Source organism: Symphalangus syndactylus, chromosome 9 (assembly GCF_028878055.3).
Source record: "Symphalangus syndactylus isolate Jambi chromosome 9, NHGRI_mSymSyn1-v2.1_pri, whole genome shotgun sequence".
Classification (NCBI taxonomy): domain Eukaryota; kingdom Metazoa; phylum Chordata; class Mammalia; order Primates; family Hylobatidae; genus Symphalangus; species Symphalangus syndactylus.
This window is the reverse complement of record NC_072431.2, coordinates 92015485-92027660: the sequence shown is the minus strand read 5'-3', so window position 1 is coordinate 92027660 and position 12176 is coordinate 92015485. Positions and strand designations below refer to the sequence as shown.

Below are 12176 nucleotides of genomic sequence, written 5' to 3'. Positions count from 1 at the left end.
AAGCTTTGAGGTTTTGGAACCCAGAAATAATGGCACCAAAAATAAAATAAAATAAAATAAAATAAAATAAAATAAAATTAAATTAAATTAAATTAAAATAAAATAAAATAAAATAAATAAAAAGAAAAGGAAATGCAGATGTAGAGGGAATGAGTAAATTCAGATGAACAATGACATAATTTTGCATGTTGGACTTTGGGTGATGGCTGGACACTGAGGTAAAAACTAGCCAAAATTTCATCCAGATATTTCAGTTCAGAGAGAAACACTGAGTGCCTTTTATTGGCAAAAATTAAAAACACTAGAGATGAACACAAAAATGGGCAAACTCTAGTATAGACCCTCAAAATGCTTACAATTTTGGTGGGTAAATAGAAGCTCTAGAATTTGTATACAGGAAGGCTTTAGAGGCAAATCCATCTAGTTGGAAGTTAGAAATAGAGGACCTGATTTAAAATAACGTGGCATTATTTTAAGTACAACTCTGGCTAATTTGGGGTGGGAGCATGAGGATGCTGATAGAGATTAAGGATCATAAGGTCCTATTTCATCCAACAACTTCTTTGTTCTACCACTGAGCAGGAAAAACAGAACAACTATTTAAAAATGCACATAATTCCACGAGAAATGCAGAGTAAAGTGTAAGTAAGAATATCTGGTGCTTAAAATATGAATACAGTTCAGATTTAAAAGTCAGGGCTGAAAGTAGAGGCTTACCATCTAAGCCAGATGACTAGATGAGCTCTTGGAATAAAGGAAGTTCCTCCAAGAACTGAAAGGATATTATTGTAAGTTTCAAGATGAAGGGCAGTCCTCCTAATGCCTCTAATTGAGATTTAGGTCTCCACTTGAGAAATAGATCAAGGTCTAAAATTGTGTCATCCTATATGGCAGCTACTAGCCACAGGTGGTTATTTAAATCTAAATAAAACAAAATAAATTAAGTTTAAAATTTAGTTCCTCCTTTTTAATCCTAGCCATATTCCAAGTGATCAATAGCCACTGGTGACAAGTAGCTACCATACTGGAAAGTACAGATAAAGAACACTTCCACTGGACAGTGTTGAAGTGTCACAGTAATAATAAAGACAAGATAAGGGATATTCACTGATCTTGAATTTCTAAAAGGAATATGTGCAACCTATAGAGAAACATTTTTACCTTGACCATAACGATGGTAACTCTTCTTGTAAGTCAACGTTAAACTCTTCAAACACTTTCTGTGCTTTCTGAAATTCTTCTTCTGCCTAGGAATGAAACATAACGTGTTTACACTAAGAAAGACCATTTCTATACACAACAGCATCATTTAATATAAAATAAGAATAGTCTTATGGCATCTTGGAAATATTTTGAGAAGGAGAGTATTTGGTTAAAAGCATATCCTTGTTTTTCAATTAAACATGAAACACTAAGACTCCCTAAAACTGGAAACCAGATTGATTACAATGGTTGCTCTTGCAGTTTCTGGCTGATTCATTTATTCTACAAAAATATGTTAGCTGCCTGCCACGTAGACAGCTCTGCTATGGATACTGAACATGAATGCATCCCCAGGAAATTCCCAGTCTAGTGGAAAGTCTAAATAATTACATTACAGGATGTATTTACAAAAGGGACTTACAATGTGTTATAGAGCATGCTATATGGAAGGCAGTGCAGAGAAGAGAGAAGGTAATTTTTTAACTGAATCCTAAGCAATCAGAAAATGTTTACCAAAGGAGGGGGTAAGAAAGACATTACAATACATAAAGGTGGAAAGCCTTGAAACGGAATTCTAGCTTACCATGTGAACTTGTCAGACTGCTTTACCACTGTGTACCTCACAGGTTGTTTTGAGTATTAAGGAAAGTTAATGTAGATGAAGTGTTGAACAGGGTGCCTGGTATCTAGGAGGCCTCTCATGAAGGGCATTTGTTATTGTGAACTGCTCAGAAACTGATGTGTAGTTCTGGCTCATGGTATGTTTATGGAAGAAGGCGAGGAGGGGAAAGGAGACTTGAAAGTTGATCAGGATGGACAGGTGAGTTACAGCCAAATTGTGAGGATCTTCTATGCTGTACTAAGAAATTAAGTATTTTTTGTACAGGCAATAGAAACCATTAAAAGACTTAAGCAGTTGAGAAACATATCTCGATGTAGAAAGACCATTCAGGCAGCTGTGTGTAGGCACATACGAAAAGGCATGCCTGGAAGAGGAGGGCATAGTTAGGAGGTGACTTCAGTTAGTCGGCATCTGTAACTTGCTGACATACACGGTGAAAGCTACTAAAAAATGTTTTCTAACAGAAAATTTGTTTTATGCAAATCCACACATCTGTACTCTCAGACAATCAAAAGTCACCTCTGAGATTTCAGCTTGGTGTCCCATCTGCATCTGCATTTCAGCACTGAGAGTGGACCACAACCATCTAAGGAAGTGCAGACACACTACTTTCTTTGATCCCGCAACATTGTAGGTCAAAGTTCATTCTGATCAAAATGTGTGAGTCAGTATCCCCCATGTGAACTGTACAATATAATGAAAAGCCTTATTTTAATTAAAAATAATAAAAAGCACTATGTTTCAGTTTAAATTCTGTTCAGATTCCAATCTCCTTTTACAGAGGAGGCATTTAATTTTAAAAAGTAAAGCTGCAACAGGTCATAAAATATGGCGAGTGGTATTCACCATGGGCTCAGTCCCTACCTTAGAGATTCGACTCTCATCCTTCCTCTTGGAGCTCTGCAGAGCTTCCAGATGGTGGCGGGCACTGTCATAGTCCACTAGCTTCCTGCTGCGCTTGGCAATGCGATTCTGTCAACGGGAAATGCACTCACTAAGAAAGAAGCATGGATATAAGAGTCTCCCTTTGACAGCCAGGTGCCAAAATGCTTTCCTTGGCCAGAGCTGCTGAGGATCTTAACTGGAGATCAAGATGAGCTGGAGTTTCACTAGCTAAGTGACTGCTGAAAATCAGATGAACACCTCCAATCCTTTGTGTGGAAGCCATTAGATAAATATCTTCCTTTTTGATGATAATTAGGCCAATCACGAGCAGCTGAGGGCAGAGTTTGCAGTCAAAGCCCAGAAAATAATCCAGAATTGGTCAGGGAGAGAAAGCAAAACTGTACTCTTCATTATTCTCTAGTCTAAATCTTTAAATGTTCTATTCTGAAGATAGTGGAAAACTATGTTAGATTTGGTTTTAAAATTCTAATAACACTCACATCAACAGCAATTCTATAAAAACAGATTTACTTCCTAAGAAATCTCTTTTCCTACAAGTGATTCTCAATACTTTGTTCATTAGAATCCCTTGGACTAATGTGTCATTTGCAATAGCTGGTGGCCAAAGACACAGGGCCAAAGGCACAGATTGTGCTAATGGGCAAGCCCTTTCCCATGGGTCAACATTGAAACCCATGAGAAAGTCTGAGAACAAGACATTCCCTTGCAGTGTGGATGAGAATGAGGTGATACATGGCTGCTAGGGGATAGGTGTAAAGCCCTGCTCATCTCTATGGAACATTTCCTCTTAACAACAACAACAACAACAAAAACAAAAAGCTTCAAGCTGCTTGAGGAGGGGGCACCAAACCCTTCTACCCACAGGTGCAAGCAAAGATCTACTGCTTCTGGGGGAGCAATAAAAGTAAAACCAATGTGGCTCTGGTAGAGACGGAGAGCCTTCTGACCTCTAGATTTTAGGCAAAAATAATTGCTGTAGGCAAAAGGGTAAAAGAAAAAGTCTCAAGGGGCATAATAGCTTCCTAGGCCCAAGACCTGACTCCAACAACAAGTAGTGGACTGCTCCAACTTGGGCAGGGAAGGAAACTCTTGCTCAAATCCAACCACAGATATGAGGCTGACTTTGCCTAAAACAAGGCCAGGAATGGATTTAAAACAGACAAACAAACAAAGCAACAACAACAAAAACAGCCCTAACTCTACTACAAGCTATAACACTAAAAAACAAGCAATAGTGGCCTACCACTGGAGGAGGACAGTGCAAGGAGAGAGACCCCTTCTGCAATACAGGCATACAAAGACAACTAAAATCTAATAAGCAGCAGCCACACTGAGAGAAACCCTCCAGCACCTAAGGGCCCCCAAATCAGGCTTCAACCTAAGAATCTGAAAATATTACAGATGATAAAATATAAGTACAAGGCATTAACAGTCCAATTCTGGAGGAATTTGAAAGCTGAGGTGCACTGAAGTAACAATAGCAAAAATAAAGCCCCAATCCAGCTCAGGTCCTGATTAATTGATTCCAACTCTCATATTAATGGCCTGACAAAAAGGCTGGCCAATTTCCAGACATAAATATTATTTCAGTACTCACTATCCTATACATGATGTCTGGCATTCAATCAAAAATTACAAAATACACAAAAACAAAAAAACAACAACCCATGAGAAAAGATAAAGCAAACAACAGGGACAGACTCAGACATGACCCAGATGTTGGAAGTAACAAACAGGAATTTTAAAATGACACGACTAATATGTTAAAGTACCTAGTTTGAAAAAGTCAACAACATAGATAATCAGATGGGGAATTTCAGAAGAGATATAGAAACTTTAATGGTCAAATAGAAATCAAATGGAAACACTAGAAATTTTAAAAATGGTATCAGAGAGGAAAAATTGATTCAGTGGGTCCACTAGTAAAATTGAAAAAGCTGAGGAAATAAACAGTGTACTTGAAGACAGGTCACAATAAATTATTTCCATTAAAACACAAAAAGGAAAAAGAATTGAAGAAAAAAAAAAGAGAGAATTGAGCGTCTAAGACCTACAATGCAATATAAAATGGTCTAACATAATATAATTGAGGTCTCAAAAAGAGATGAGAGAATAATAAGCAATATTTCAAGAGATAATGGCTGAAAAATTTTTTTAAAATAATGAAGACATCAAAGTATAGATGCAAGAAACTCAGAGAATACCAAAATGGAAAAATACCAAACAATACACATCTAAATACATCATAGTCAAACTACTTAACATCAAGAATAAAAGAAAAACATAAAATAAAAAGGTAAGAATTACAGGATGCAAATCTTCAGAAACCATGCAAACCAGAACACATTGGATGATATATTTACAGTACTAAAAAATAAAAGTTAAAAGAATTCTGCCAACTCAGAATTCCACACCCAATGAAAATATCTTACAAAAGTGAAGGTGAAATAGTTTTTTTCAGACAAAGGCTGAGGGAATTCATTGCCAGCATAAGAATTTTAATATGAAGTGGAGCTACACAGAAAAATGAGTACCATAAATGATCAAAATCCATGTAAAATATAAAAGATTTTGTTACGGCCGGGCACGGTGGCTCACGCTTGTAATCCCAGCACTTTGGGAGGCCGAGGCGGGCGGATCACAAGGTCAGGAGATCGAGACCACGGTGAAACTCCGTCTCTACTAAAAATACAAAAAATTAGCCGGGCGTGGTGGCGGGCGCCTGTAGTCCCAGCTACTCGGAGAGGCTGAGGCAGGAGAATGGCGCGAACCCGGGAGGCGGAGCTTGCAGTGAGCCGAGATCGCGCCACTGCACTCCAGCCTGGGCGACAGAGCGAGACTCTGTCTCAAAAAAAAAAAAAAAAAAAAAAAAAGATTTTGTTTTCCTACTTTTAATTGCTTGAAAAGGTAACTGATCATTCAGAGCAAAAAAACAGAACTAATGTATTGTGGGGTTTATAACATGTAAAAGAAAAATGTATGACAATAATAGTGCAAAGGAAAGGAGGTGGGAACTGAAAGTGTACTGTTGTACGGTTCTTAAATAATACATGAAGTAATATACATTATTTCAAGTTAAACCTAATATGTTAAAGATGTGTATTATACATTGTAAGGCAGCAACTAAGAAATAAGTTAAGTATCTATGTGCCCCACAAATATGAAAAATTATTATATGCCAATTAAATAAATTGTTATACGTCAAATAAATGAGAAAAATGTAAAAATAAGTAGAACTAATAAGGAAGTATCATAAAATATATTGATTCCTGAGCCCTACACTAAGAGATTCTGATTTAATTAGACTGAGGCAAGCCCTAGATATCTACAGTTTAAAAAAAATCTTCCCCATAGTCCAGTTATGCCCAGCTATTTGAAAAATAAGAACTAACCCAGGAGGAGATGCTTTAAAAAATTTGATATGGTAGGAAAAAGAAAAAAAAACCACAATAATATAAATGGTTATGGCTTACAAGGCATTGTCACATCTGATGGATCCTTCTAGCAACCTATAGAATGAGTGTTTCAGGGATTATCTCCATTTTACTTTTAGGAAATGTAGAGCTGCATGAGATAACCTCTAATTTGTCCAAAATTGCTCAGTAAGTCTGTGGCAAAAGTGAACTGAATTAGAAGTTGGCCCCAGTGACCAGCGCCAGGAGTAGGGTGAGGCAGGTGAGACAGTGCACAAAATTTAAGAAGGCCCCTTATTCTCAGGGTCATGTGAGTGCAGGGTTAGCAACTTCCTCCTTCTAATTTGCACCACGGGTTCTTTGCTCGCCTCATCCAATCTCATCCCTGCTTCTCAGTCTCGGTTAGTGCTTCTGCCAACAGCTCCCACCATTTCTCTGACAGACTATGAGTCAACTACAACCTGTCACTCTATGCTATTCTTCTACACACCCTTCAGGACTGGTGAGAGGTGGGTTGGGGCAGTTAACCTCTTTGGCTATTTCTAATTGCTTTCATTTTCCCTGCACCTACCACTTCCAACTAGTATACTGGCAGAAAGCATGGAGATACACACCCAGTCACTCAAAGTATGTGATGAGTTAGCCCAGGCAGAGTAGAGTGGAAACCCTTCAATTAGGTATGGTGAACACCATGTGCCTATAAGGTGACAAGGCTCATTACTTTTAGCAAAAATGTGTTATCTTCAAAGGAGGCTATCCCTTGAAGCAGTGGCCTATGCAAAGTCTTATAAAGCTCTTCCTTATGGACTTGGCTTCTAGCCTGGGGAATTCCTTTAATATTTTCCAAGTAGCAAATCTTGATTCTCTGAAGATGAATTTGATTTTTGAAAGCAGCTATGAATCAATAACTTTTAAGTCTTAGAATAAGGTGGAAGAGTGCACTGGGTAATATTTTTGTTCAAAAACAAGAAGCAAAATAAATAATGTGACTCATTTTCTTATGTAATTTTTAAGTCAGTTACAAGGATAGCTTACCATGGTAGAAATGACTATTTTAAAGAATATCACTCATTTTGATGCATACATTTTGGGGTTAGAAAAGATAAATCAATCTTATTTCCTTACCTATCTGATATTTGGGAAACTTGGGGGGAAAACCCAAATCTCCTAAATAAGGGTAAGGTTGACACACATTAGCTTTTTTTTTTTTTTTTTTTTGGAAGGCTCACTTTTATTTTATTTTATTTTGCTTTAAGTTCTGGGGTACATGTGCAGAATGTGTAGGTTTGTTACATAGGTATACACATGCCATGGTGGTTTGCTGTACCCATCAACCTGTCATCTACATTAGGTATTTCTCCTAATGCTGTCTCTCCCCTAGCCCCCCACACCCTGACATGCCCCGGTGTGTGATGTTCCCCTCCCTGTGTCCATGTGTTCTCACTGTTCAACTTCCACTTATGAGTGAGAACATGTGGCGTTTGGTTTTCTGTTCCTGTGTTAGTTTGCTGAGAATGATGGTTTCCAGCTTCATCCATGTCCCTGCAAAGGACATGAACTCATCCTTTTTTTTTTCTTATCATAATTTTAAATTTTTTTATATTATTATTATTATTATACTTTAAGTTTTAGGGTACATGTGCACAATGTGCAGGTTTGTTACATATGTATCCATGTGCCATGTTGATTTCCTGCACCCATTAACTCGTCATTTAGCATTAGGTATATCTCCTAAAGCTGTCCCTCCCCGCTCCCCCAACCCCACAACAGTCCCCAGAGTGTGATGTTCCCCTTCCTGTGTCCATGAGTTCTCATTGTTCAGTTCCCACCTATGAGTGAGAACATGCGGTGTTTGGTTTTTTGTCCTTGCGATAGTTTACTGAGAATGATGGTTTCCAGTTTCATCCATGTCCCAACAAAGGACATGAACTCATCATTTTTTATGGCTGCATAGTATTCCATGGTGTATATGTGCCACATTTTCTTAATCCAGTCTATCATTGTTGGACATTTGGGTTGGTTCCAAGTCTTTGCTATTGTGAATAGTGCCGCAATAAACATACGTGTGCATGTTTCTTTATAGCAGCATGATTTATAGTCCTTTTGGTATATACCTAGTAATGGGATGGCTGGGTCAAATGGCATTTCTAGTTCTAGATCGCTGAGGAATCGCCACACTGACTTCCACAATGGTTGAACTAGTTTACAGTCCCACCAACAGTGTAAAAGTGTTCCTGTTTCTCCACATCCTCTCCAGCACCTGTTGTTTCCTGACTTTTTAATGATGGCCATTCTAACTGGTGTGAGATGGTATCTCATTGTGGTTTTGATTTGCATTTCTCTGATGGCCAGTGATGATGAGCATTTTTTCATGTGTTTTTTGGCTGCATAAATGTCTTATTTTGAGAAGTGTCTGTTCATGTCCTTCACCCACTTTTTGATGGGGTTGTTTGTTTTTTTCTTGTAAATTTGTTTGAGTTCATTGTAGATTCTGGATATTAGCCCTTTGTCATATGAGTAGGTTGCAAAAATTTTCTCCCATTCTGTAGGTGCAATCCCTATCAAAATCTTAATGGAATTTTTAACAGAAATTTTTTTTTAATTCTAAAATTCACATGGAAGCACAAAAGACCCTAAAGAGCCAAAACAACTTTGAAGAAGGACGAAGCTAGAGGCATTACACTTATTTCAAAATTTGTTACAAACCTCAGTAATTAAAACAGCATTGTCCTGGCATAAAGACAGTTATATAGACCTCTGAAACAGAATATAAAGCCCAGAAGTAAATCCACAAATATTCAGCCAACTGATCTTCAAAAAGCGTGCCAAGAATACAGAACTGGGAACAAGCAGTCTCCTCAATAAATGGTGCTGGGAAAACTGGATATTTACATGCCAAAAAATTAAATTGGACCTTTATCTTATACCATACACAAAAATCAACTCAAAATGGATTAAAGACCTGAATTGTAGGCTCTGAAACTGTAAAACTCCTAGAAGAAAAGTTGAGGGGGGGAAAGCTTCATTTTCTAAATGAAGATGTTTTAAAATAAACATTGATGTTAGCAATGATTTCTTGGACTTGACACCAAAAAGACAGGCAACAAAAGCAAAAATAGACAAGAGGAACTACATCAAAGTAAAAAGCTTCTGCTCAGCAAAAGAAACAATCAAGAGTAAAATGCAAGCTATAGAAAGGGAGAAAAGATCTGCAAACCACATGTTTGATGAGGAGTTAATTTCCAAAATATGCAAAGGAACACCTAGAGCTCGATAGAAAAAATAACTAATAATCTGACTTAAAAATCGGCAATGGACTAGAATAGACATTTCTCCAAAGACCTACAAACAACCTCAGAGAAGCAAAGAATACATAGAATGATGGTTGCCAAGGGCTAGAGAGACTTGGAAAATGAGAGTTGCTAATTAACGGGTATAAAATTTCAGTTATGTAAGATGAATAGGTTCTAGAGATCTGCTGTGCCTACAGATAACAATACTGTATTGTGCAGTTCAAAATCTGTCAAAGGGTATATCCATGTCAAATGTTCTTACCGCAATAAAGTACAAAATATAAATAAAATAAAATAATTTTGAAAATAAATTGCCATGCAATAAACAGTACTCTGAAGTGATTACTATTGTGAGACTGTCTGCTCCACAAACATTACAAATCCCAAGGCAAAAATTGAGTGACTAATCAAAATTATCTGAAGATCTCTCAAAACATGTTCCCTGGTGCACATGGTCTTACAGAATTTTTAACAATTTAAATTTTTAATTTCTCAGAGAATTTTTAAAACCCAATTCACACCTGTTAATTAGGTTGCATTTGCCCAACTACTCAGTAAAGCACTTTGCTGCCTAATATGGTAACATCATTGAAAATCTACTGTTTGGATTTGCTCTATGTGGCATTTTGTCAATAGGTCTTAACACATTTAGTCTGATCCATTTAGGTTCATTTACCATATACCAACCCTGATAGTTTAAAAGCCATCTTTACCTCCAGAGTCAATTCCAAATCTACAATATTCAATCCTTCACTTGTCCATTTACCTCTGTAATAGATTCAAGGGTCAAATAAGATCAATGTTTTAGACACAGTATTTTTAGGTCCAGATGCAAATGTATTTGAAATGCTTATATCTTAACATTTTAACTTCAAGCTGAAAATTTCAGTGAGAGAAAAACTATCCAGGTTCACTATAAATGCATGCAAAATAGACAGTAAACAAGGAAAGATCAGGTTTTGCTCTCATATTTACAGTGAAATTTCTCCCTTCCTTGTAACCACTGGTTATTCTAATGGAAATCCTTGCCAAATGCTACATAATACAAAGTTTTGATTATAAAGAAGATTGGAATTTTTAGCAGCTCTGGTTTATGATTTTATATCTATAGGTTTAAAAAGGCTTCTGTAGAATAATAAAAGCTGAAGCAGTCCACTAAAGGCAAAATGTGATTTCTGTAACGACATTTCTTTTCAAACTGATAGGAACAATGTAAAAATCCCAGGCTTAAATAAATGAAAAGTTACCAACTATCTTTGATGTCAGTTTGAGGACTTTTAATAATTCTTCTCTTGCCCATGTTTCAATAACTACATGAATCCACTCAATTCTTCCCTTTATAGACACAGAGTAAAATACCTTTATGTCAGGAAATTGCCCCAGGTAGGTATCCAGTGTTAGCAAGGACCCATCCACGAGTTTTTGATGGAAGTCTTCCCACAGCACATCACATTTCTAAAAGAAATAAAGAGACCACTGCTGAATTATTTTAATTGGATACCTTTCACCAAACTTCTAAAAAAAATCTGAAACTATAAAATTAGACAAGTAATACTTTCCCAGATATGAGATGCTAGGGGAAAAATGAGAATCATTTAATAATGCAATAAAATTTTAAGGCAATTTGGCCACTGGTTCTAGTTAAGAAAACAGGCTAGCTAAGAGCTCAGCTCATTAAAATTGTATTTCTGATTCTAAATTACTAAAGAATGCAGAAACTTCAAAAGATCCCCATAACCCTATAGATGGACTTTGGGGCTAAGAGACTGAGAATAATTCCACTAAGACAATTTGCTTTTGAAGCACGCCATGAAATTAGAAAACAATCCACACTGAAACAAACAACAAATCATTTCTGAAGCCTCCCCAGGGAAAACAGAAAAGTTACAGTCATATTGGGAAAGGTCTTACCATCTATGGAGTATCAATTATGTTAAACATACAATGAATATTAGGTATTATTATTATTACAACTAGTATTCCTACTGTCACTATGTTAAGGCATTCTCACAAATTGTTTTATGAGAAAAGACTTTGTTATTTCCACAGTACAGAAGAGGACACTGAAGCCCAGAGATGTCACATAACTTGGCCAAGCTTATGCAGTTGATAAATGACAGATACAGGTTTCAACTCAGATTTGTCTCCTTGAACTCAAAGCCATGATATGAAGGTCAGAATATGACTATCACACCAGGCTGCCTCACCAGAGGACTTTTTATCCCAGCTGTGTGACTTTGGGGAACTAGACCTCCCTGAATTTCAATTCCCCCAGTTAAATGAGTTGGCAATGTAAAGTGCTTCACAGAATTTCAGGCAAATAGCAGGTACTCAAGAATGTCATCTTCACATTTCTCTCACTAGCACATTCCGGGTCTCTTGACAGAGTCTGCTATTTGTCACCCAATCTCTACCCTTTCTTCCTTCCAACTATCTGAACCTCCCATTTTAGCTCGGCCCTTGGCCACCTAGGATAAAGACTCTACTTCCCAGACTCCTTTGCAACCAGATGCGGTCATGTGGCTGTGTTCTAGACAATGGGATGTACTTTCAGGAAGTGTCCTGAAAAAGAGGGAAGGAGTGGGCTGTCTTCCAGACTTCATCCTCCTTGCTAACTTGCATGCAGAAACGAGAGCTGATGGCCAGTGCTCAGAGAGTCACCCTGCCCCTGAAGGCACGCTAAAAATGGCAAACTTGGGCCCCTCATACTTGTGGGGCCAACATGCAACTCCTGGACTG

The 12176-nt window shown here is 37.4% G+C and overlaps 1 protein-coding gene across 3 annotated transcripts in view; it reads right to left on the bottom strand.

Annotated features, from left to right (window-relative positions):
• Positions 1–12176, bottom strand: part of AMPH (amphiphysin) — a 250400-nt gene that overhangs the window by 95205 nt on the left and 143019 nt on the right. For all 3 annotated transcript variants that reach the window (XM_063609652.1, XM_055293373.2, XM_055293372.2), the window contains exons 5-7: positions 10797–10892; positions 2690–2797; positions 1162–1247 (exon numbers count right to left, since the gene is read on the bottom strand). In XM_063609652.1, coding sequence (XP_063465722.1) covers positions 1162–1247; positions 2690–2797; positions 10797–10892 — 290 coding nt within the window. The remainder of the gene's footprint in view (positions 1–1161; positions 1248–2689; positions 2798–10796; positions 10893–12176) is intronic.